Source organism: Diabrotica undecimpunctata, chromosome 7 (genome assembly GCF_040954645.1).
Source record: "Diabrotica undecimpunctata isolate CICGRU chromosome 7, icDiaUnde3, whole genome shotgun sequence".
Classification (NCBI taxonomy): domain Eukaryota; kingdom Metazoa; phylum Arthropoda; class Insecta; order Coleoptera; family Chrysomelidae; genus Diabrotica; species Diabrotica undecimpunctata.
The window spans coordinates 143,994,790-144,022,782 of NC_092809.1; the positions used below are offsets into that span (position 1 = coordinate 143,994,790).

The 27,993-nt window shown below is 34.1% G+C and overlaps 1 protein-coding gene across 3 annotated transcripts; it reads right to left on the reverse strand.

The window, feature by feature from the left end:
- Nucleotides 1-108: 108 nt before the first annotated feature.
- On the reverse strand, nt 109-27,993 carry RNaseZ (ribonuclease Z). 3 transcript variants are annotated; one of them, XM_072538429.1, is made up of 14 exons: nt 27,890-27,993; nt 27,604-27,834; nt 27,358-27,544; nt 23,895-24,119; nt 23,642-23,840; nt 20,312-20,581; nt 15,581-15,725; nt 12,524-12,698; nt 8,024-8,178; nt 7,179-7,385; nt 5,822-6,134; nt 5,583-5,772; nt 5,274-5,497; nt 109-363 (listed from the first exon to the last, which is right to left on the reverse strand). In XM_072538429.1, the coding sequence occupies exons 2-14, from the start codon at nt 27,762-27,764 to the stop codon at nt 190-192; spliced, it is 2,625 nt and encodes an 874-aa protein (XP_072394530.1). In that variant the 5' UTR covers nt 27,765-27,834; nt 27,890-27,993; the 3' UTR covers nt 109-189. The 3 variants fall into 3 exon arrangements, with proteins under 3 accessions (XP_072394530.1, XP_072394529.1, XP_072394528.1); XM_072538428.1 differs by having other exon boundaries at nt 23,708-23,840; nt 27,604-27,989; XM_072538427.1 differs by having other exon boundaries at nt 27,604-27,989.

Consider the following 27,993-nt stretch of genomic DNA (forward strand, 5'->3'; position numbering starts at 1 on the left):
AGGTTATATACAGTTTTTGTAAGGATTTAATGTTTTACAACGACAAACGCCTTTTAACCGATTAAAAACAGCCTCCACTGTAGGTTTATTAATAAGGTAAGCGGAAAAACAAGTAAAAAATTATTTATTAAATTTATTTAAAACCTATAAACAATTATTTACAACGAAGATAATGAAGCAACGAAAATTCTACGTCGTAACCTGTTTCCGCTTTAAGTTATCACTCGTTTTCTTCTCTTTCTCTCTCTCTAGCCTTAACTGTCTTTTCACTGCCTTATTTTCCAACTCTTCGTAATGCTCTGCGAACATAAGCATTAGAGATGGATATAATTCTGGAATAAGGGGCAAATCTGATAAAGAAACCTAAAACAAAAAGAAATTATGATGTCTACAAATACACATTACACATTTGTAGACGTTTTTGTGTTTGTCATTATTAATTTATATTTTTTGACACGCTCCTCGAAATATTCTATTATATAATTGATGTGGAAGTGCTGTTCGTATACGTTTTTTGTAGATCTCCTAACAGATGGCGCTCGGGTTAAATATAATACTTAATTGGAGTATTAGAATATCAAACCCTAGAAACAAAACTTTGGATTTAGGATGAATAGGTCTTTTTCTTCTTTTCATATTTTTGTGCCTTTGATTTTTCTCGAAAGAAAAGTTTTAAAATATTGAAACTTACTAGTTGTCTATTGGTGCAAAGAATTTATCCCTATTGAATTTGGATTCGACATGTCTTGTTCTTTATCTGCTCATATTCTATAACTTAGAATACTATATTATATAACTAGAACATCAGAAGCGCTTGGCTGCATATCAAATTATGCAGATGACCTGTTGCTTCTGATAGATGCGAACTCCAGAAGACAAGTAGTAGAAAAGGCAAATACAGTTTTGAAGGAAATCTACTGGTATGTAGTAAAAGTCAAACTTTTAATTTCAAGTATAAAAACCACATAAAGCCTAATCAAGGGTCGGCTGGAAAGAAATCCGATAATTTTGATCGATTGAAACCCGATTAGAAGAACAACAAAATATCTTATTTTCGTAGAATGGACCAAGATTGTTTGCGAAATATATTAGTAGTATCTGCGATAAATCAATACTGGTCATCTATAGGATTGCAAGTCTTGTACAGAGAGATTATAATATACTATTTACTCAAGTGAGGATGTACTTAAGTGCAATACTCGCATCTATACTAGGGTATGGTGCAAGCGCATGGGCCGCATATACTAAATATTGTTCTGAAGCTATTTTCATGTGGCATGTTTAAGTAATTACTATTTAAATGGGATTAAGCCACAATTAAAGGTTAAAGTACGTTTATTGTAGTTTCAATTTCCACCTCGGAAATCGTTAGAACGATTTCCGAGGTGGAAATTGAAACGTCAATAAACGTACTTTAACCTTTAATTGCGGCTTATTCCCATTTAAATAGTAATTGCATATACTAAAAAATAGAGAAAAACTAGAAAGAGCACAAAGAGATTTCGGCAATGGAAAACGACATGGGCCTTTAGTACAACTGCGACCCAAGCGCTTACGGTGCGGTGCTAACAGGTATCCTGTCACTGCATTTAAAAGTACTAAAGCGTGCTTGCCTATATTGGCAAAAAAAGGCAATCCAGAAAAAGTGCTGGAACTACTGGAAAGACCAGTACAGTATAGTACAGGAAAGAAATACATTAAGTTATAATGCAAAAGTGGCAAAATGAATGAATATACCGAGATGAAAATCCTTCGTAGAAGACTAGAAGAAATGCAATATTAATTGACGAAACAGAAGATTAAGAAAGACCACTAAATACATATGTAGAAAAAGCGAGGCAATAAAATTGTGGAAGGTTTAGTATAAGTAAAGTGCAACATTAGTAGAGTATGGCCAGTAGTTTGTAGGTCCTAATTTAATATTTGTATTTATTTGTATTTGCTTTTATTTACTTGTATTTGTATTTACAATATTTGTATTGTAGGTACTAAATTAATGTCTATAGATACTAAAATAATACTTAATAAATAATACGATTTAAGAATTGAGAAAAATATTGTAAACCTTTCAGGAATTTCGACCCGGAGTAGTTTCATGATGTAATAACCTTGTAAATTGATATTACAAAATTAATGAAAAAAAAAGTTAGAAGTTACCGAATATTGAAAAGGCATTATGCCTATTAAGAAGAACGAAGATGAAGAAGAGGAAGAAAAAGATCAAAAGAAAATCTTAGTGCCTTGAAAATTTGGAATATGATGTAAAAAAACCTAAAATTGGGACCGACAAGTCTTCTTCTTTATATTTCTTATTAAGCCGTTAACATTAAAAAAAAATAACGGCTTAAGAAATATAAATTAAAGATACTAATTTAGAAGTAGGTGGTTGGTGCTTGTTGCCCTTCTTTATAGACATCAACAATTCTTTTAATTGTGCAAGCTGGAAAACAATAATAAATATATATAAACTTAGTAAAAGAATACTTCACAAAAGACAAATAAGCATAGCAAAGGGCAACCTAATGGAGACATCGGCGTGTGTGCTACAGGGCTCGGTTCTCGGATCGCTGCTGTGGAACAATTTATACAACGACATTCTAGAAGATCTGGGAGAAGGAATACAGGCCGTTGCATATGCAGACGACTTAATAGTACTTGCAGAGCACAACGATAATTGGCTGATCTCGGATGAACTCGGCAAATACTGCATTAGAAAGAGTTAGGTTTGGTTGGAAAACAGAGATCAAAAATTAGCTTCACAAAATACAGATGCAATCATACTTAAATGATCAAGAAATAGGGATCTAGAAAGAAATCTCCTTCATGCTGGAAGGAGAAAGAATATTTCAAGTAAAAAAGCTGAAATATTCGGGCGTCATGCTTAATTGTAAGCGAATATTTGGTGAACGAATGTCAAATATGTTGTCAATAAGGCTGATCAAAGAAGTGCAGCACTAGCAAGAATTATGCCTAACATAGGAGAACCTAATGCAGAAAAAGATGAATTCTCATGGAAGTTGTCCACTCGACAATTTTATATGCTTCACCAATATGGTATCAAACAAACAAAAGTATAAATTAATCTTGGAAAAAACACAAAGAAAAGCTTTGTTAAGGGTCGTCTATGCATATCGGACGGACTCGAATGTAGCTCTACAGGTCATAGCAGGAGTACCAGCAATTCAACTGCACGTAAAAGATCAATAACATACGGCAAGAATAGCCAGGGAAAAAAAAAAGAAAGAATGGAAACAATAAGAATGTGGCAGGAAGAATAGGAAGGGCTATAATGACCCCACTACGTGGACGAGAGTGCTAATCCCGGATGTGGAGGAGTAGATCAATTGCAACTATAAGAGCACGAACTACTACTTTACACAGTTTCTAACGGGCCATGAATCGTTCTCAGAGCCTATCTCGAAAGAATAGGCAAAACAACGAATGTTGTTTTGTGGACTGTGGATTTAATGATACAGCCGAGCATTGTATATTTGAATGTAATGGGTTCAATGAAGATAGAGCCGAAATGTACGCCATAGTAGGCATATTCAGAGTGCAAGACATAATGACAGTTATGGGTAGGGGAAAAATGAGGTTGTGGATGTTTTGAATGCAATAACAAAAATTATAAAATTATAAAAAGGAAAGAAATTCTAGAAAGGGAAAGACAGCAAGGACAAATATAAATTAAATATAAAATACATATAAACATACAGATAAATAAAAAAGAGATATCGGAGGCTGCGGGGGTGATTGAACGGTCTGGAAAGACGTGCCACGCTTGTAAGACGAGAGTGGTTTTAGTTGGTGGGCAGGGTACCATGGATGCATCCGGAGGCAAGACACCCTGTATATTATATACTAACCTTCATATGATGACGTCAAACTATCCTACAGTTAATGACATAAAACAAATTTTATAATAAAATATTTATAAAGTTCTTCTCGCAGCCTTCTTTCAGTGCGTCACAGTTTTTCGATTTCTTTCTAACGCATTAAATTGGATGTGACGAAAAAAGCGGTAGGTCCGTGATTAAACACAAAAATATTGCAGCGTTACATACATAAGCGGTCTATTCCCAACCTACGTTTGATTTGTTGATATTTAAAAAGCACGCTTTCTATAGGCAACCAATTACGCGAATTACGAATATTTGACGTAAAACTTCATCCATGATGGGCATTCTTTCGAAGTGTCAAAGTGTAACATTATTTAAGTGCTGTGCATTATTTTATGTTTTGGATAATTTATTTTTTCAATAAAATATTTTAAAAAGCCAAGATATACGGAAAAGGAACAAGTGCTGATACTATAATGACTATGATGAAGTTTGAGTTGATGGATATTGTAACGAAGCATCTACCAGACAAAGTATTTAAGTGCATATTAGAATTTATTTAGTAAATGGCATTTTTATATATTTTGTTTTACAGATTGGATAGACTGGCAATTCAATATGGCAATCGTGTCTTGACACTGTCTCCATATCAGTGTCAATTCAATCCAATAGAGAATGTTTGGTCTGACTGCAAAATGTATTATGGTGCTAACATAACTTCTGCTGGCGTTACAAATAAAGCCACAGTATTAAATGTTTGAATTGTAGGAAGCAAACAATTTTGGCTGTACTACATTTTCTTTTGATTTTGATGCTCTGTACCACCATTTTATGTGAACTAGGGGTCCAATGGTATCATAATACCATTTCACACACAAAATTTCATTAGTTTTCTCGAATCTATAATCATACTTGCCATTTTCTTCATTAGCCTTAACTCCATTACTGGACATTTTTGCACACGAGTTTCTCTCAGTGCCTGTCGCCTTTGTTTATTGTTTCAGATATATCATTAGTTGATATGTCGTGAAATATTTATATTATTTACCTAATAAACATTTTTGAAAACAGTCTTTTTTACAAAAAGTGACAGCAAATTATTTAATTGTATAACAACTAGAAAACGATTTAAGTATGCTTGTATTATATACTATTATAAAAAAACAATAAAGGGATCGTTTTGTTGTCATTGGAAATGTTTTCATACTTTTAAATTTAATAAACAATATTGTTTACTATTTAAGCACCTTGCAATAAAAGTATTAGTTTAATGCCATAAGCTATTCACCTGCGGCTAAGTACGATCCTGGCGTCTGTCAGATTCGTCAATAATTACACGATATAATTGTCGAAACATCCAATACATTATATGACGTCATAATTAATAACGCACTGAAAGAAGGGTCTGAGAAGAACCATGCATTAATTACTTACTTGCATATTATCGAAAGCAATGCCGACGTTGCTGCTGAAATTGTCGTTAAATCTCGGCAATTTTGCGTAACGTTGACTAAAATGTGTGAGAATTATGTTCTTGGCAAGCATTTTGTTACCGACTTCTATGGCTTGTGATGTTGTGGAATGCATTTTAATCACGGCTTCTTCGGCTAGTTCGTCTTCCATCGTTGCTTCGTGAATGAGAATGTCACTGTTGTGACCTAATGAGAAATATTTTATATAATAATACAGTAAAAAGAAGAAGTACAAATAGGATCAAAAACAAGAACAATCTTCCAGACTTACCCAACTGTACAAGGTTTTCGGAAGGCATCGTATCTCCAGAGTACGTGATTTTAATGCCGTTCTTACACGTCAAAGACACTCCGAACGCATTCGGACAATGTTTAACAAAACAAGTATTTATATCTTGTAAATTTAGCTTGGATAATATACTATTTTTGTTTTTATTTATTAACACAGGATTGACAATTTCCTAAAAAGCACAATTTACAAAAATTATATAAATTCTTTCAAACACTTACCAAATCACCATTAGCAACCAACTCAAATTCGGGCCGAATATTTTCAAAACATTTGTCGTAGAAATTGAGCCACGCCATAATTTGTTTGGGCGCGAACAAAACAACTGGGCCTTTCTTCGCTTTCAATTGTCGAATGGCTCTTTTTCGTCCCTGCAGCAATCCTATAAGTCCTATGTGATGATCGGCGTGCAAATGTGAAACGTAAATAGCATCGATATTGGCTAGCACTTTCGAAGATAGTTCTGGTCCGAAGAAACGTATTATTTGACCGTAGGTTCCCTCACCACAGTCCATTATAATGTTCTGGTTCTCACTGAAATATTGTACTTTTAGATAATGGTAGTAAAGAAGACAAATGCACTAAAAATTCAAACTTGGTAGTGCCTAAACGCAACAGACTGTAGGAAAATGTAAAAGACAAAATAATTGGTTTATTCTCATAAGTTTTTTTACTGTTATTTTTGACTCCATGACTATGTTTCACTATTGTTAACTTTGGATAAACACGAATCTACTAATACAGACAATTCATCGTCAACAATATAAGTTTCATTATATATGAGATATACAATATCTCTCCTACTTCTAAAATAAGTCTTTTTACCTTTTCTTTTTCAAGAAGTTCAGCGTCTATGAGGTATACTATTACCTTTACATTGTTATCATTTAAGATCTAACGTTCTACCGCTTTAAGTTGGCAGTAACGAATTCACAACCAATTCTTTTGTTTCTGATAAGAATATTTATAACCTAAATTTTATTTTGTCACTAAGTACATGTTCTGTAATTATTTTAACATAATTTTATTTAAGTGTTTATGTATATGTGTGTTAAAGTGTTTTAAATATGTGTTTGTTAAAGAACGTTTTTTAAAAACAATTTTGGATAGTTTTCGCCATCATTTGTAGGGGTCAAATGAGTTGCTCATTTCATTTGATAAACATCACGACAACTAACCTCAATTGGTGTAAGATGCAAAATAATTCTTTTTCTGTATTTTGTACTAATTTTGTTTATTGTAGCACCCTGATGATGCAAATAAAGATTTGCGAAAGCTTGGTAGACTAAAAAGTGTACTTCTTTGACCTATCTTCCGCTGCACACCTAAATATTTGAGTTTTGTATTCTATTTGATCAGCGTTGATATATATATATATATATATATATATATATATATATATATATATATATATATATATATATATATCAACGCTGATCAAATAGAATACAAAACTCAAATATTTAGGTGTAAATGTCTCAAATAAAAAGAAGTACTCTTTTTAGTCTACCAAGCTTTCGCAAATCTTTATTTGCATCATCAGGGTGCTACATAATTATATTAAAAAAGAATACTTACTTAAGAGCTAGTAATATGCCGCTAGTGTTTCTCGTTTTGTTCGGTATACAAGATCCGGTTCCCAAAAATAAAATCTTTGGAAATTCATCTCTAGACACCGTTTTGGAACTCAAATTGGATTTGAGAGTTTCTAAAACGGTTTTAAAATCGGCAACATTATACGTTTCTTCTAAATATTCCGTAGGATTGAGTCGTAGTTCCAAACTCCTGAAATATTTAAAGTTATACTCCATAACCACGAGAATATACAATCGGTCCGCTGGATCTGTGCGTCATTAGTGATATTTAAAAGTATCCTATCGAATTTATACTATAAGCAGCGAGCAAAAGTATGCGTTAATAAACAGCTGTCGAAAGAAATTGAAATTAGACGTGGGAATTAGAGACAAGCAGTGGCGCACCCAGGGGGGTTTTGGGGTTAAACCCCTCCAGTGCACTATTCCGACACTGTTACTCACAAATTTTTTCGGTGTCGAACCCCCCTCCCCCCAACAGGTAAATTCTAGGTGCGCTACTGGAGACAGTTTTGAAACTCTTTTTTTATTGAATTTATGTTATCTACTTTATTTAATGGGAATTTACCATAATTTTAACTATAAATGCGTTTATTTTGACGTTTCGATTTATATTTCCGAAATTTTGAGAAAGATTTCTGAAGTGGAAATCGAAACGTCAAAATAAACGTATTCTCAATTAAAATTGTAGTAAATTTTCTTTAAATATAGTTGATAATAGTCACTTATGTTACTTTCTGTCGACAAATTGTACTATAGTAAAGTACAGTACGCATACACCCTTTATACGTGAATATTTAAATCACTTAACAATTGTAAATAACTTCTTACCTGTCTAAACCTTTTTTGGGTCTCAAATGATAGGCACAAAACGTGTCTGGAGTAATGTACAACGAGGGACTCTCTGACAATTTGGCCGTATTTAAATTATTTTCTAAATCCTCGACGAGATCTTCCATTTTTTGTTTCTTGCTTTCACTTGCACCCTGTAAATATGACGAAAAAACAACTAAAAATATGCGTAGAGTCCAATTAAAATCGTGTGGGAGAATTAGAAAAAATGATTTATAGCGTAGGTAATATAATATATATAAACGAAATGAATCTCCCTCCATCTCCCTAAATCATACAGCAATTTGCATGTCAAGACCACAAAGGTATTCCCAAATTTCTACAGCTCAACCATCCTTATCTTGTTGTATCTCCCAAATTCTTTGAAAAACAAGTTTTACTCTTCATCGTGACGCTATCCATCTCACTAAATAAGAGCTACATGTCACAAGCACTCGTATATTCAATATTGGGTCTTCTATTCATTATTTCAATGTACATCCCATATTATTGGACACTTTCGACCATTTAAACACACCAATAGCCTTAAAAATGTTCGAATACAAGATACAAACTTTCAGACACCCAATCCTACAGCTTTAAAACTGACTAAAGTGATTCACACAATTTTTTTGACACTCCCATTTCTACACCTGCTATTTTAGTGTTTTAGTGGTTTCAATTACTTTGTTACTCAAACTCAGATTCCACTTGAGACAACTATCTCAAACTGAACAACTATGCCAGACAACACACTGGTTTGACAACTATGTCAAACTGAAGAAGTTATCACCAATGTACCTTCTGACGATGCCACAAGACATCGTCAGAGTTCTTCTCAGAAAACAATAATCACTCCGAGAGAATAGCCCTGAAAGATCTTCAAAATCTAAATCTAGTAGTTCTAGAACAAAATTAATTTTAAAAATTCCACAACCATGGCCCCTATTAGTTTATATAAACAAATAATTATTAGAGAAGCCATTTGAGATCGAAAAGCGCCTTAATTGTCTCAATAAACAAGATGTCTGCACCCGGGTACCTTCCAACACGGAGCTCTTTTCTCAATCATAAAAAACACTATCCGCTCCATTGGCGGTATAAATGGACAGTCCCCACTAGATCTAATAGAGCAGAGAACAGTGTACTGGTGAAGTGATTTGGAGGCTCGGGAGGTTGAGACCCCGGAGTTCTGATAGAGTCCAGAAGGAAAGTCGAAAGCATGACGCAGTTATAGGATATAAAGCAGTAAGTCATAAAGCATGTTGGTGATACTACAACATTATTGCTTATAATTATACGCATAGCATTGCCATTAAGACTAAGTTGATTTTCTTCAGCGGAAATATCGACGAATAAAATGATACAGGTGACACTTTGTTCTGCTGATTTAGTCCTTAATGTTTTTTTTTCAACATGTTCAACAAAATGAACGGTCTTTTTTATGAACGAGTACATAATAAAAAAAACTGTGACTGATGATTACCAAAGTTTTGGGATAATATTGAAAAACATGACGTTATTTCTGGTAGTTCCAACCCCGTATATTTAACTAACATACCTGACTTATCTTGTGTATTATTTTCCTATTAAATTGATACTTTGTAAATACTAATTGTGCCACTGTTCTTTAATGAATAATTAGTAACAAAATAAATTATTTTTCGGAAAACAACTGATTCTGAACCAGATAACTGGTTAGATAAGTTTTCGGCACTCAATTTGTATTGAACTCTGCGTTTTTTTTATTGAATTAACCACAGAAATAAAGTATTCCATTATTGTCCAACTACAATTGGTTTTTGCCGTTCTAAATAATCATATTATATAATGCCAAACTACAGAAGCAAGAGGTCGAAGTTTTAAACGAAAGTATCGTAAAAGCCCTTAAAGAAGCGGAGAAGTTGTGCTGTCCTAAAATGAAGAAAAAACATGAGAAAATAAGTCTCAACACTAAAAATCTGATCGAAGAAAGAAGGAGGCTAAAGGACAGGTATAACACAAACTACGCAGAATTTAGTCAACTCAGTAAAACAATAAACAAAGAAATCCGAAAAGACATACGGCAACATAACATGAGAGAGGTGACAAGGGTGATAGAAAAAAATAGAAGTCTGAAAGTTCTAAGACACAACATGTCCACAGGAAAAAAGAACATACATAAGTTAAGAAATAAACAAGACGACATTGTGACTGATAAGGAAGAAATAGTGAAAACAGTGGAATACTTCTACAGACAATTCTATGAAACAAGTGAATCCGATGAAAGACGCCCCTTACCAAATATAGAGAATCAAGGCTCAGAATTAATGCCGAACATAACTGTTGACGAAATTAAAAATGCACTTCGGGTGATGAAGAACAATAAATCCCCAGGTGAAGACAGGGTAATGACCGAAAGCCTAAAACTAGGAGGAAATAAGCTCTTACTGACACTTGCTAAACTGTTCAATAAATGTCTGTGCGAAGCGATAACACCGACGCAGTGGAACAACGCGGAAATCATCTTACTTCATAAGAAGGGAGATATCAGCCACCTTAGAAACTACCGCCCCATTAGCTTGTCGTCACACGTATATACGCTATTTACAAGAGTTATTACCAACAGGCTAGGAAGTAAGTTGGATTTCTATCAGCCAAGAGAGCAAGCAGGTTTTAGAGCAGGATATGACACGAATGATCATTTACAAGTAATTAAGAACTTAATAGAAAAGAGTGTTGAATATAACAAGCCATTAGTCATGATATTTGTTGACTACGAAAAAGCTTTCTACACAATAAGTCATCAAAAGATGTTAAAAGCCTTAACAGAGTGCCGTATAGATCATCGCTATATAAACATGATAAAATACATCTATCAAAATGGGACAGCAAGTGTGAAACTGGCAGATAAAAAGACCAACGTGTTTAAAATAAAACGGGGAGTGCGACAGGGAGACAAAATTTCGCCAAAATTGTTTACAACATTATTAGAGCATATGTTTAAGAACGCAAATCTGAGTGAAAAAGGAATTAATGTCAATGGAGAAATGCTTAGTCATTTGAGGTTTGCTGACGATATTGTCCTTTTTGCTGACAGAATCGATGATGCAGTATCGTAACTGGAGAAACTATACCTAGCCTCCCTACAAGTCGGATTAAAAATCAACCACACAAAAACACAAATCATGACAAATCTTGTGTTAAGCGAAAAGATTTCAGTAAATGGCACGCATTTTGAAGAAACCACCTCATGTAAGTACTTAGGACATGAGATAAGCATAGGAAGAAATAATCAAACGTGCGAACTAATCCGCCGCATAGGACTCACTTGGGTGGCATTCGGCAAGCTAAGCTATGTTCTTAAATCAGAACTGCCTATGTGTCTTAAAAGAAAAGTCTTTAATCAGTGCGTGTTGCCAGTACTTACATATGGTGCAGAGACATTAACACTAACCAAGAAAGTAAGAAATAAAATTTGTGTTACCCGAAGAGCCATGGAACGATCGATGTTAGGCATTTCTCGTAGGGATCGGATCACGAACAAGGAAATAAGACGGAGAACAGGAGTGACAGATGCCATAGAAAGAATTATGACCCTTAAGTGGAACTGGGCGGGGCACATAGCTAGAATGTCGGATAACAGATGGACACAGCGAATAATACAGTGGAGACCGAGACAAGAAGCACATCGAAGTAGAGGTCGTCCACCAACAAGATGGTCTGATGACATAAAACGGATCGACAAAAATTGGATGCAAACAGCACAAAACAAAAATACATGGAAAAGACTGAGGGAGACCTATATCCAGCAGTGGATAGATCCGGGTTAAATGATGATGACAGAAGCAAGAAACAATTAGAAAGCAAACTCTTACATAATTAATCTGTTCTAAATATAAATATACAACAACCTTATCTTGTGTGGTGTCATGCTGCCATGGAGAAGTGAAGCAGATTTCAAATTTAAACAGAGTGTTGCATTAACCTTCGTCGAGCATCATAGCTACTAATACATTCGAGGTGAATCGGCGCGCATCTAATTTGTATATATGGAATTTAGCATAATGGCATGCAGACCTTAGACATGCTTAGAAAACAGTTTCAGAACACTTGTAATCAGATTCCCGCTACTATTATTAAGTCGTCGGTCCATCTGGTCGGTGGTCCTCTGCTTCTTTTATAGTTTTTGGGCCTCTTCTCCGTAATTCGTCTTGTCCACCGTCCATCGAGTGTTCTCGCTAAGTACCCTGTCCAGTTCCCCTTTAGCATCGTGATATTTTCAAGACCACACTTTCCCCTAATCCACAATTCTTGTCTTCTTAAAAACTTGCATATTTAAGTCCTTGGTAGACATCAAAATGTAGGCCAAATGTAACCAAATAGGAAATCGCTGATTCAGCTATAGAAATTTGACATACTTTGCATAATTTATCATTCGCGAGATGATGGTCGTCATTTGTGAGATAACCTTCTGATGTTTTTAAGCTGACGTTACTATAAACATATGCAAAAACTTACCTCGACTTTTGGTAGCAAAGTCCCCTTTTCTCCTAACAACGGGAAAATATCGTTCGATAACAAATTCAGCTTGTACTGAATCCTATGAACGGCTTCGCTTCCCATACAAGTGTTATATTCGTTCAACATTAAGTGTGTGGTACTGGCGGGAAAATGTTCCATCCAAGCTTTATACCTTAAAAGAGGTTATAAGAGGTTAGGCATATGCGAAAGGGCTTTTCTAACGATCTATTACTTTGTCTGAATATGTCAGATCTGTCTCGCCGGTTAGGTCTATTAAAGAAAAGATTTATTGATGTACATAACTCTAAAAGCTTTCCTGAAATAGACTTAACGGTGCATTCTAATATCTGATGATATACAATATAAGGTGTGGCAGTTAAAACACAAGAAAATAAATAAGTAAAATTTTATTATGGGTCTTTACAATAGTCTCGTTCTAAATCTGCACGTTTCCAATGGACTGCCCTTGGTACTCCTACCCGTTCAGCATAGTGGTCACAGCTCGCTACGCCGCTATGATGAATTACCTTGAGGTGCGTCTTAATCTTAAGCCATAATAAAGTCAAAAGGCGGCGATATCGGGGATATAGAATCAGTGTCGGAATGTAAGAATGCCTTTCTTCGCTAAAAACTTTTGCACGATAAATGAGAAATTCAGAAAACGAGAAAACAGTCGTTCTCAAGGAAAATGCACGCCCATAGAAGCTTCAGAATGCCAATATAGAACTCTACTGATTGCCGGGAACATATTCGCGATGAATGATGCTCACTTAAACATTTCCAAATACTAATGCCTTAAACTTGACTTTAATTAGGATCTCGGGGTTATACTCAAAATTTCAAATAACTGTCCGACGCACCGAATCTCTGTAGTCACTCTGAATGCGGAACAAAACTGCTCTTTTTGAACTGCTTCGCCATTCAAACCCGCGCGTTTTCGACAGGAATCTCCGTACACCAACTACCAAGGTTTTCCGAGTATTTTCGCCCGATTTCCCTAAAAGTGTATCATGACATGTTGCTTGTAACGCGAGTCAAGCACCTGCTAAAGTTATTTTCGAAAAATACATCGCAAAGAAAGAACCACATAAAAAACTGCCGGAGGCCACTTTCTATTTTTTTGTACAATTCGAGACATTTCAATGTCGTTTACAACTGAACTTTTCTTCTCTAGACGATAGAACAATTGCACGGTGCAATGCAATTGCAAAAGCAAATTATATATGATTAGGTACCGGAAAGGAACTCCTTTTGGATAGTCCTATCACAGGTGTGGCACGTTAATTTACCTTGAATTTAAAACTTTTGAAGAGACTATATTTTCAGTTAACTCTTGTCGCCCAGCCTGCTGAATTGTGATTGGTCAAATGGCAACAGTAATTGCAGCCAATCATAATTCAGGAGTCTGTTGCTCATTTTCTGTATTATCGTTGGTCGAACGGCATCTGAGCTGCAACCAATGGTAATACTGAAAATTGGGCATTGGTCGTCGTGCAGGTCCAATCGTAAAAAGGTCCAAAACGACCGTTACAGATTGACCTACTTTTTTTGGCATAAAAGAAGTGCACGACGGCCAGGAAATCAGACCGGGTCAGGATATGTCCGCTGGTCCAGCCTTTTAGGCAAGTTAAGATCCTCTGATTGATTCAGTTCTCAGAGCTTCTGTTTTAATTCCACAGATCACCTTTAAACCCAGAACCTAACGTTCTCATCTTTAACGTCGGTTTGTCTTCAAACCAAACGGCGGCCATTTTTGAGGAATTTATCTCTGCTTTTCGACTTAGTCGAATTTGCTAATATTTTCCTTAAAAGCGTCGCTATTGTCATCGATTTAATCTGTGCTTTTGGACTTAGTCCAAAATCTGATTATCTCGGTAGTCTTACAGGTCATGTAAGAAAATTTCTGCTAAGTCTCTACTTCACGGGACTTAGCCACCGGACGTGCTGGTATCCTTAAAGAAATTGAGATTTAATAAAGACTCCTATATTGTGTTTTATTCTTCTCTTCCAGGTACACTGTAAAATAACTTGTAAGTTGATTCACCTTAGAATTTTATTGGTTTCGGCCTATAATTTAGCAGAAGTGTAAATATTTTTTCAAGGAAACAGATATTTTGATCAAAACTATACTTCCTTTCCCCAAAAATCAATTAGCTAAGTCAACTCCAGTTTGTGATTTTCTGTAGCGTTGCTTCAGGACATCATCGAGATCCGTTATTTTGTTGGATTGATAGGAAGACATTCCCTGAAGTACTCCCATTCATCTGTGTTTTAAATTTGTTATTAGCTCAGATTATTTGAAGAAAGGAACTCTTCAACTCACTTTTAAGTTCCTCATGTCTCTGTTGTATATCGCTGAGCTTTTTTCATGAAGTCCCATCTCATTCATCCCATGGCGTAACTTAAAGTGAGTCAACCACCCAGGCGATGCATCAAAATTTCCTTCTAAGCTCAATGCCTCAAAAACACTGTTTTGCTTTTACAGCAATTATTGGACCTTATATGGGTGTACCTATGTTCCTATCTTCCAACGCCGTCTCTAATTCCACGTACCACGAGGTTTTCACTGTTTTTTCTTTTCTTCGTGGCAGATGAGCTTTCCGACGTTGATGCAAATTAAAGAAATTTGTCCTTTTGTTTCAAAATGACTGGCACTATCGACTCACCGGTACCCTACTGAAGGCACATAACTTTACTGTAAGCACTTTTTTCAATTTTACTTATGAGTTCCAACTTTTGATTAATTGTTAACACCTTTTTTTCTCTGACTTCTTAACAATAGAATAAAAAAATGCAACAGCTTAGAATAAAACACTACCTTACAACACACGATTGACTCAACAAACTGCGAACTAATATCGAGTTACAACGCGAAGAAGAAAGAGAAGAATTTTCATTCAATGTTTAATTTAAATTTGGTTATTTAAAAAACCTTGACGATGAATTCGATCGCAGCTGTTGTCAAAATTAAAGTTTTTACCTATGTTCCAAAACATTTATTACTTGCAAGAATCAAAGTTACGGCATAAAATGGTCTTAGAAATATATACTAACCTGGGATTCTCCACTACGTTCTTTGGTGTAAAGTGTACAATTAAACTAGCGATTTGAGTCTCGTCTTTGTTGTACTTTTGGTGATTTGTGATAATTTGACTGTTTTCTAACGAATCCAAATAGTCAACCGTGGGGCAATCGATGACTAAAAATAAGAAAAATTGTACATATATACTTCTTCTTTTAAGAAGTTCCAAATAACATAATTAATAAAGTTTAAAGCTGGATTAATAGTTTAACGGAGTGTAAACGTAGACGCACTGGAAAAAGATTAACATAGAATTTTGTGTACTCTTATTTATAAATTAACGTAAACGCATGACGGAACGTAAGTGAAACGGACTGGAACGGCAGAGTTGGCCAACTTTCATCTTTTACAGTGCGTTACTTGCGTCTGGCCAATCAAAAGGAACAATTTTGTGCTGTCAACCAAAGTGAACTGTTCGACCCGCCCTCCATTTTGTAAAGTTCTTTATCAACATACTTATTCGAATGTTGTGGATTATTTCTTACAATGGACGGTACGTTAATAATTTATAAAATAATAATAATAAACAATAAAAGGATATTATAGTATAATTTCAATATTTCAGATAAATATAAATTGTTAATTAGCCTAATTCGGGGTTATCCACACATATACGAAAAATCCGATAAACATTTTAAAGATCAGGAAACAAAGGCACCAAGGAGCTTACCTTCGTGTATTTCATAATCCATTGTAACACGCAAAACCAATAAATATTATAATAAACAATAGTATAAATTAATAAACACACACAGTTTGTTTATGATTCGTATAATTTATAGGTTATGTTGAATGTCGGTTAATGTAACTCATTCTTGGTCACCAACTCTAGCCACTGTTTCTACTCAGGCACAAAAATTCCATTCCGTCAATTTATAACTTGACATAATATTACAGTCCGTTTGTTACGTCTTCAGTGCGTCTACGTCTACAGCCCGTCAAACTATAAATCCAGCTTTACAGTTAGGCTAAGTTCACATGGTTGCGCGACAACGCACGTTTGTAGCTCGTTAACGCGCGATGATGTATCAGATGGTCGCGCGTTTTTTTTATTCCGAGTTTGCGAGAACGCAGCATTGTAGCGTCGTAGTCATCGAAAATGGAAGTTGAGGAGGCAATCTATTAATTTATGGGTTTTAAAGTGCAGTGATAATGCTATATGATACTGCATATCGCCGAAAGAAAAAGTCATTGTTACGTTAAGGTAAGCTTTTAATTAAATATAAGTATTAATATAGTGAATAAGGCATACTATTTTATTATAAGTCAAAAACATTTTTACACTTGTTCGTTAAGTACTGTTTTCATCGCTGTTAAACAAATCTCTGTTTGAGGATATGTGGTATATCCATACTGAGAATGAGTTTGATACTCATAGTGCCGCGCGGAATTCTGTTGTGTAACTAATCTATTGTTTCTAGACAATGGGTGGCGTTCCTGGGCATTTGCGTTATGTTGACTGTAACTACTAGATGGCTGATTTGTTGAATACGAAATATCGAATATAGATGCATTAGAAGACAGTGGCTGCCGTCCGGGTACTTTCTTTAGTTCTTTAAGTAATGATAGGCAAAATAGTTTATGTTCATCGTCTTCTTCTTTTTCTACAGGTCTTCTTTGGTTAATACTCTTTTCTAATATTTTGGCAAAATGTTCGTCTGCTGGATGAAGTTTATACTTCTTTGTAGCAGGTGGATATTCTCCCGGAGGTTTGAAGTTGCTGTCACTGTTTCCTTCAGCTGATTCGGGAACGTCGCCGTCGTTATCATTATCATCCTCTACTTGAAAACTACTGTCACTTTTTCTTTTTTGTACGGTGGGTTGCAAAAATGTTAATCTTTGAAAATACGCCGAAGTAGATTTCGATATTGCTGAAGAACCAGATTTTAAAGTTTTAATTTTTTTCATATCTCTCACGTATACATCACGTAAATTCTACCATTTCTTCTGCAGTGTTGATCCTGAAATAGAAATGATAATAATTGTTATTCTATTGCAGGTATCTGTCAAGTGGTTGTTCGTTAGCTGAATTGCAGTATGGTTATAAAATTGGAAAGTCTACATTATCGGGTGCCATTCAAAAAGTGTGCAAGGTGATATGGGAGAAGTTAAAAGCAGTTGTCATGAATGCACCGAGTAAAGAGAAATGGATACAAATAGCTGAAGAATTTGAACAAAAAGCTTATTTTCCTAACTGCATCGGTGCATTGGACGGAAAGCACATTCGATTAATTCAGCCTCCAAACTCCGGATCTATGTACTATAATTTTAAACATTTTTTTCATTGGTGCTAATGACTTTATGTGACGCTAATTACTGCTTTATATGGGTCGAGGTTGGAGCGTATGTTAAAGATAGTGACTCAGGAATTTTCAAAGAAAGCGCCTTACACAAAAAACTCACTGAAAAGGCATTAAATATTCCTGAACCCAAATCGATAACAAATAACTGCGCTAATAAGTTAACACATGTTATAGTGGCAGATGAAGCTTTTGCCATGATGGAAAATTTAATGAGGCCGTATGGTGACAAAATGCTGTCGCACGCAAAAAACTATATAATTACCGTTTATCGTTAGCTCGAAGATATGTTGAATGCACGTTTGGAATTATGTGCAACAAATGGCGAATTGTGCACCGACCTATAGACGTTAAACTTGACTTTGCTGAAAACATTGTTAAAGCTATTTGTGCCTTGCATAACTTTGTCACAATTAAAGATCGTATCACACACGAGAATACAGTTCATGCCGCACCATTGTTGAATATGAATAAATCACACACTGGGCGCGCAATTCGAGATGCAGATCTGGTCTAAACAATATTACTTTTATAATAATATTTAAAGTAAAAATAAATAAATGTTGCTCTTACCTAATTTTTTTTTCTCTTCAGTGACACCATCATTGCAAAAAATCAAAACGAATTGCTCCCAAGCCCGTTTCTTCAGTATTTTATTAGAATATTCCTTCGAATTCAAGTTCCATATGGCTGGTCTTTTTTCTACTTCATCGATAAACAAGTCGGTGTTAAAATCATCGTCCATCTTGACACACTTCGTACGTCTAACCGGCTCTAATCGCGCTAATCAACTGAACACGTCTATGCCTGATTGTTGAATTTCAATACGCGCGACTTCGCGCAAATTACGCGCGAATCAAGATACTGGCGACGAGCTTATAAACGGCCACTTCACAGTAAAAATAAGTTTTAAATGTGGCAACAATGTGTACGTCTACAAACACAGGTAAAGCGCATGCCTGCGATTCAATTCAGCAAATTTAATGAATTTTGACTATTTAGCAACATTAATATGTTTTACATGTCATGAGAGGGGTTAGGCAAGGATGCATCTTGTCTCCGACGCTTTTCAACGTGTACTCACAGGTCATATTCAGAAAAGCCTTATGGGAACGAAAAGAGGGAATAAGAATTGGTGGAGAAATCATAAACACCATGAGATTTGCAGATGACACGATAATTATGGCTGAGAGTACAGAAGAACTACAAACTTTACTAGATGCAATAAATAGTGAATGCATTCAAATGGGACTTGACATCAACACAGATAAGACCAAATTTATGATAGTATCAAGGAGTCCAATAAATAATGAAGAATTAACTCTTGGTGGACAGCAAATAGAGAGAGTGACAAAATATAAATATCTGGGAGCTTACATCAACACAGAATTAGATCCAGACCAGGAGATCAGGGTACGAATAGAAATGACAAGGGCAGCGTTCTTAAAATTCAAGCAATTGTTCTGTGACAAAAATCTGAATACTGCGCTGAGACTTAGGTTTGTTGAATGTTACGTCTGGTCGCAACTATTGTACGGGGTAGAAACATGGACATTAAAAGCGCAAATAGTTAAGAAGCTTGAAGCCCTTGAACTTTGGATATACCGGAGAATGTTGAGAATTCCATGGACTGCCAGGGTCACCAATGAGGAAGTGCTGAGAAGGATGGGTCGAGAGAACCCAAAAAATTGTTGAGAACAATAAAAGTACGCAAGACTGCATACCTTGGACACATACTGAGAAATGATAAATATAGTCTTCTGCAGGGAGAGTCGATGGCAAAAAGGGAATAGGTAGAAAGAGGAAGTCATGGCTGCGAAATATTCGAGACTGGACAAACATGACTGTAGACGAATTATTCCACGTTGCAAAAGACAGAGAAGCTTTTAAAAATGTGGTCGCCAACCTCCGTTAATGGGGACGGCATAAGAAGAAGAAGAAGAAGACATGTCATGATCTAACTGCAAAGACCTGTTGAACATAAATCAAATTTGAACTTTTCTCTACTTCTCAGATAAGTCCAAAAATACTACACGATTTTCGGCAAATTCGTTTAATGAAATTATTTACTAATGTTTTGTTTCGTCAGACTTACACATTAGAATACTTCATGTATTTAAGCCATGCCTCTAAAAAATTGTATTCATGTAAAATTCATTGCCTCAATTAATATTTTGATTTTCTTACGATTTAAAAATGTCATTTATTTGGCCAAGGTTAACAAAGGTCAAATTAAAGACCTAAGGTTTGTTCGATACTTTTTATAATATAATAAAATACATAAAAACCTTTTTATAGCCTAGCAGAGAACTTTAGAATAAATAAGGGTTTACCAAATTACTAAATTGTGCGATTTTGTAATAATAAAAAACAAAAAAAAAATATATAAATGTATTAACTTACCAAGAAACACGACACCCGGATCGTCGGGTTCGCAAACGTCGGCTGATCGGACGACAGTACCGTTCGGTAGAGTCACGTCTTCTCCAGCTTTGAGTTTGCCGAACACGGGTCCTGGTTTTATTCCCATTTGAACGCACTTTTCTAAACACAATGCTCCCGGTCTCGGTTGTAATTTACAAACATAAGCCATAGAGATTCCTTGTTCTTTAGTACTTGCAAGCATTGGATGAGGTTGTGGCGTTGCACTGTTACATACACGAGTACCACTTTCTAGAAAATATTGACACAATAATAATCAAGAACATACCGTAGGCGTACTGGGAAAATCCACTAACTCAATTTTGACATTTTAATACCATTAAATCCACAAACATCAATATGTTAACAGGAAAAACCGCATATCTCCAAATTCATCATCCACCGTGCTTAAATCTGAACCATGATTTAGTCTAAGTCCATTAACGGAATTTTTATGCAGTAGAAATACATTGGTTGATTCTTATTTACAAAAAATTACAAAGCTTGACAAGAAAAATCAACTAACTGCACAGAGTATAATTTTAGTTGCCTATGCAAGATGTAATATTAGAACCTGGGACAAGGAGAATCAACTAACTTCAAATAGTGCGGTTATGTTTGCCAAACACTACATTAATTTTAATTTTGTTTATACGCCGATGCAACGTGTATTCGTTGTTAGTTAATAAAATTCATTAGAATGTATAGCAGAGGTAAATTATTGTGTGAAATGGTAGAGGGTGCTGAGAAAGCACAAAATCTAGATCGAGGTTAGTATTCACTTTATTTTCTGTTTGTGTATTTATTATTATTAAAATTATTTGATTATTAACAATACTATTGTTTTTGTTTGGAACTGGAACAAAATGGTACTGGCTCTAAAGAAATCTTAATGAATGCTGTTCAGGACGAACAACAATCTTTCTCAATATTGTCTTTGTCAGGTATAAAACTTATAAATCTTTCAAGTACGATTCGTTAATTGTAGTGTTTATGTTGTAGATCCATTTAGTGACGATTCCATCAACGATCCGACGTATAGGGATTCATCTCTGTCTTCACCCAGCAGCTCTGAAAACACTAAGAGTCCAATTAATAAATTAAATAGATGGAAAGAAAGCAATCCTGAAACTTGGAAATGTAATGTTGCCAGGAAAAGACGAAGTCAGGGTTTAGATTATGAAATTAGGAAATAAACGACCAGCTAAGACACTTCAGCCAGTTGATTGTCAAAATTGTCGCTGTAAATGTCACGAGCTCTTCACAGAAGAAGACAGAAAAGTGATGTGTTTCGCATACTGGAAGCTTTGTTTTGTCAGACACAAAGATTTTGTTTTAAGTAATATTACCGTAAAAAAATCCAGAAAGAAGATGAGGCAAAAATGATGACTCAGTTATTCATCAAAATTCTAAACAATACCATTTTCAGAAGAATAAAGCCAAACATCGTATATGCCAGTCTTTCTTCTTAAAAACACATTAGTAACTGTGTTGTTCTAAATGCTTTTAAACATAAAGGTCCATCTGAAAATTTTGTTGGTAATGACAAAAGGGGGATATCGTCTCCTGTCAATAAAGGCATGAGGTTATCGCCGAGATAAAGCGCCACATAGAAAGTTTTCGCACACTGGAATCGCATTACTCCCGAAGGGACAGGAAAAGGCAGTATTTGAATAGAAAATTGTCTATATCCAAAATGTATCAGTTGTGTACAGAAAAATGCGAAACGGAAGGAAAACCAACAGTGTCGTTGATAACTTACAAACGAATATTTGGCCGAAATTATAATGATTTATTTTTTAAGCCGAAAAATGATGAATGCTTAATATGTGAAACGTTTAAGCCAATTACAGGTGAAAATGTAGATAACACTCTACCGCATCATTTACAAAGAAGAGACGTCTGATGTTCTGCAAAGCAAGCAGATAAAGAAAGATTTTTGCAAGACAATAATTTTGTATATGCAACCTTTGATTTACAATATGTGTTACAGATACCAAGTTCAGATGTTAGCCCAATGTATTACTCTCAAAAATTATGTGTATACAATTTGACTATATACCAATCATCCCAAGAAGCAAATTGTTATTTTTAGACTGAAATAAATGACAAACGAGGAAGTTCAGAGATAGGAACGTGCCTCTTTAAATATATTACCCAGTTGTATCCACATATTGACGTTATAGAACATAAATTTCAGGAAATCGAGCACAGTTACATGAAAGCTGATTCCATGCATAGTGCGATAGAAAAAGCAAAAAAGTATGTAACTGTGTATTCAATGAACGATTGGTTAAATATCTTTCGGATACCCCGATTATGACAAAATCAAAAAATTCTAAACCGTACAATATTACATAAGTACACAGACTTTTATGATTTGAAGCAACTTTCAAAATGTCTTATTAAAAATAGATCTATAGACGAAACTGGGAAGGTTGTTAACTGGTTATTAATTAAAAGCTTAAAATACTTCAAGGAAGAACCAGGCATAATTTAATACAAGTATAAAGATACCGACTCCTACCGCTTAATTTATATTAACAAAAAGGGGAGACCAACAAACCAACCAAAAGATTTACCCATGCTCTACAAAAAACAGTTACCTATCCATATTCAGAAAAAGAATGATTTAATGAAATTGTGCAAAAACAACATTATATCACATGAATTTCGAGGTTGGTACAGCTCTCTTCCCACATCAAAACTGGTAACAGATGTCATACTTAAAACAGATGTTGAGGACAGTAATACCGAAAAGGACATAAGTGATCACAATTCTTTCCGAGTTAGTGTCTGAATTTAACTCTCTGTATATCTATTTTTTAATAATATAAAGATTATTTTCTATTTTATTATATAAAAGGTTTTACTCCATAAATATTAATTTATAGATTTAAATGTTTCAATCGTTATATAGGTACATTCAGTGACAAAGAAAATCAACAACTTCATCTTTTTCACAGTTTTCATGAATAAAATAATGTTTTTCAAAATATTGTTACATGTATGTGCACACCACCTGTGGTTAACATCCTTCAAAATCATATCCAGGTACCTTAACTTGAATAGCCAGTGTACCCGATTTTTAAGAGATTTAATCATGTTTAAATGCGATTTTCTCAAAACTTTACTTTTGTTAGTGGATTTTCCCAGTAAGCCCACGATACATACATAGATTATTTAATAACAAATCACATTAGTTATGTTACCAAATCGATAAAGTCAGGATTATCTAGTAAGGAGTTGGACCACACGGCTAAACTAAAGAAATTCACATTTCTAAAGAAATTTGAAAGGGGAATAAATTACCAATACTTGAGGAGCGGGATTGGGATCGATTTCGTTTGTTATTCTTAAATTTTCCGAATATCTTACTTTCATGAGCGTAATAGTCAGTGTTATCTTCATACGCATCTATAGAACTTGATCTAGAATTATTCTTCGAATCCTTAGAATGCCGTCGTTTCTTTCTACTTCTTTCGCTTCTGGTGGATGTAGAAGCGTCAGCCTTAAAAATGCATTTATTTAGGATTTTAACTGTAAATTCCGGCCACATACATACCTGGTCTGCTACCGCTTCTACCTCACTGTCTTTCACGTTAGACTCAAATTCATCTTCTGAGTTTTCTGTCGAAGATTCGTCCATTTTATTTGCGTTCCTGACAAGAGGAACATACTTCACCGACAAAACATTATCTTCGAAGCCAGTTTCTTCGGTGCATTCAGCCATATGGATTTTTAAGTCTCTTAAGACAACGAAACGTTTTGTGGCGTAAAAAACTTCATTCTAAAAAAATTATTAAAACTAATTTTTTTTTAAGTAGATCTGTTTTGTATAAATTGTATTTCTTCTGTAAAAGTTAATATAACCCATATATATATCTGTACTGATAAGTAAAAAGGTCTTAAGTCAAAAATATCGATTTGTTTTTTTTTTAAACAAAAAAATTAATGTACCAAAAATTATTTTAGTACGTTAAAAAACTGGGAAAAGGCGATTAAATTGGAGAGTTAATTTCAAAATAGACCTTTTTAATTAGCAAAGTATTTGCATAGACAAGATATGGACGCATTTACCGGAAAGGAAGCACACCAAAATTTTGTAAGAAGTTACAGAGAAGTTGAGGCCGACAGCGATCATCATCTAATCTCCAAATCTGATAAAAACAATTAAATGTGTAAAATTTAAAAGAAATCCCAGTAGTTGGCTGTATACCATAGTTTTAAAAAAACTTACAAGGTAAGTATAGTAAGAACTTCTTGAGAAAAATGGTATAAAATTTATTAAAAATTTTAAAAATGAATTAATAAATTTTTAGAAAGTGTTCAGTCCTATCAGACCATCCTCAGTGAAAAACCTCTATACCTATAGTGTTTAAAACAAGCCACATGACGAGGTCAGATGACCTCAGATTACATAATTAAAATAATAAACATTATAATTATGAACATTAAGTCGATGAAAAAGGATTACATTTTTAAGAGAGAATACAAATTCCCAGCTTGAAAAATTAACATAGTCAAAAGAGTGGTAACAACCAACTAGAGTTACATTTTTCATGAATTATAAGCTAGTTATCTTAAATTACTTTACATTACTTTTTATTAGTAGGCAAAAATAGCAAAATTATACATTTTTTCCATCCATAACCGTTAATATCTAAAAATCGTTTATATTCTTGGCCTCATAAAAGAGTAATGTTTTGTTGGCTAAAATCTCACAAAGAATACTATTTTTACTTAACTTCTTAAGCTGTATCAGAATTTATAAAACATATGAATTACTAACACAATAATAAAACACAACATTCATCAATTTATTATTATTTTGGTGAAAATGGTGCCAGATATAGAGCGCTTTCAGGAAAAAACATTGTAACCAGCAAAAGTGAAATTTTACAGGAGGAGCGTTTTTTTAATTAATATTCATACCAAAGTATTAAAAGTAAAATATGTTATATTATTTGGTGGCGTACTTTACAAATAAGAAAAGTAGTTATGTATGTTTTATAATAGTACTGGTACTTTCATGTGTCACGCTTTTTGTAGAGATAGTTACGAATCCTCTTGTGTTCAAATTTAAAGCATTCACGTTGCCTAAGATTTATTTTAGTTGTGTTTTATTTGGTGATAATCAATGGAAAACATTACCATTATTAAAATTATACATTTATTAAAAAAAAAGGTTTAAACAAAAATCGAGGTCACTTCTATCCTCATTATCTGTTTCTATCAAGCAATCGATAATATCACCACTATGGGGTAATAAAAGGAAGTAATCTTTAAATTCTGCTAGGATAACAAACTCCCTGCATTGCAGAGTTTTTTCAAGTTCTAAGTACTTAGCTGACCAAATTTTGAGTCAACTATTGTAGAGCTGTTGGAGGATAGCAGTATTATTATTACGATTAGGGCGCATTTTTAAAGTTTCCTGCAAATTTATAGTTCACTATTATCAAAGAATCCATAATTTAAAATGAAGCTTTGTGGGTTACCTTTATTAAACATGACTATGTGAAGTTTACTAATGTTGATTTTTAATTTGTTTCGTAATAATGTTTCAGCGAAATTTTTCCAATTTAAAAAATTATTAGAAAAAACCAGTGACTGAGTAGCATAGTTAAAAGAATTAGTTCTTGAATTGCTTATAATCGTTGGCCACTCTTTTGGAGACCACAAAGTTTCTCCGTGAGGAGTATTCAGTGTTCAAAAAAATTCAGGCTAGGTATATACTTTATCTTCTCACAAACATTACATTTGTCTTTTTTTTTTTCAAATGAAAACCAATATTAAAATCTGACGGGAATATGTTCTGAAACTTTTACTGCCTGATACAATTTCAGAGACTTGACTAGAAAGAAATTTATTTTTAGGGTTTCTTTCCCCTTTGGTCTTGCTTAGCCATAATATTTATTATTGGTTAGAGCATTTTCTTTCGTGTATCATAGCGTCATTTGGGAAACATTAATTATTTTAATTAAAAATTGTTGGCCAACTTTTACTTTTTCATTGTTATAAGGAACATAATATTCAACAGTTTTTGATCTTTGGTTAGACTCAGCCTTTTTTTTTTGTTTAATTGGGGATTCCACCATACAGGATAAGATCCAATCTCTTTGCCTTTGTGAGTTTGATATACCCCAATAGTTTTCAAAAATCAAAACTAGTCTTCAGTTAACTTTTCTGCATATTTATTACATTTTTCAATTCTCATTGAAACCTTTTTTGCTACAAGCTTTTGCTTTTGGATTCCTTTTTGATTCTAATTTTTTGGATTCCAATTATTATTTTTAAATTCAAAACTGTGTCCATGCGGCTTACCGCATGATTTCGATGAAAAATCAAAAATTCGAAAAATTTGTGGTTACAATGTTTTTTCTGGAAAGGCTTGATATGTGGTTTAAATGAACTTCTTGGAAATCTTCAGGAATATATTTAGTCTTTCCTAATTCTACATAATGACTTAAAAAATAGTGCCACTTATATAAGATTTTAGATTTTAAATGGATACCCCTATTATTTATAATTTAACAGTGTAACAAAATACCTTATATTCAAAACTGAAACAATGGTATAAGTAGATTGAAACAAAATTGCACTTAAGTATTAACTAATTTTACTGACTTAAATAGTGCTCATATTATAAAAAATTGTTTTCTGTCTTAGTTCCTCTATTTAATATATCTATTTAGTCTTACAATGTTGTCAAAATATCAAAAAGGAAATAACATTGTATAAATCGAAATATACAGCAATAATTTCTTGTAATATAGGGTTTAAGTTACAAAAATAAAACAAACCTTACCATCAAAAAAAAATTCATATAAAAGATTTATAAAAAATAACAAATTGAAATTAAAATTATCCAATATTGCAACATAAATTCTATTCAATTCCAATGGTATTACTTAATATCCTCTATTTTTTTCATAACATTTTGCAATACTTAATACTTATATGAATAAATGTTGTCACTTTTTTTTAGTAAATTAAATGGTAATTGCAACTAATTGCTTAGTACTTACCAGTCCTGGGGGTCCATGCAGTGTTATCTCAGGAACCCCAACATCTTGTATTGTTAAGGCAATACCAGGCAAACCACCAATATTGTTCCACACTGGTTGGGTAACAAAAATATGCTCCAACTTAGCTAACTTCATTTTGTGTTCATGAGCCAGTCTTTGAGTCCCTTCTCCGCAATTAAACAAATATCTACAAGCGTGTTAAAGTGTACTTAAAGCAACAAAACTTGTATCTGGAGAGTACTTTACCTGCTTTGATCTGAAAACATATACAAAGCCCTGGGAGCACCTTGTGCTCCTGTACCAAGTACCTGCAAGGTTACTTTACCTGGAACATATTTCGAGAGTTTTTCTTTGATCTTTTTTCTCTGCTTTTGGGCTTCGTGTATGTGAATAGGTTCTTTGGGCATGTTCTTTAGTAGGTTAAAGAGTTTCTTGTTAGGATATTTTGAATAGTTAACAGTTGGGAATGACAGGTGGCTAAAACGGAAAAGTTTAAGGACATAGAACATTAGGGTTGGAAACTATATATTACTAATGGTAAAAATAAAAAATGAAATGGGCTTAGCACTGAAATTTACTATTTTCAAACATTGCACATGGTGACATTTAGTGACGTACATGAGTGACAACTTAAAC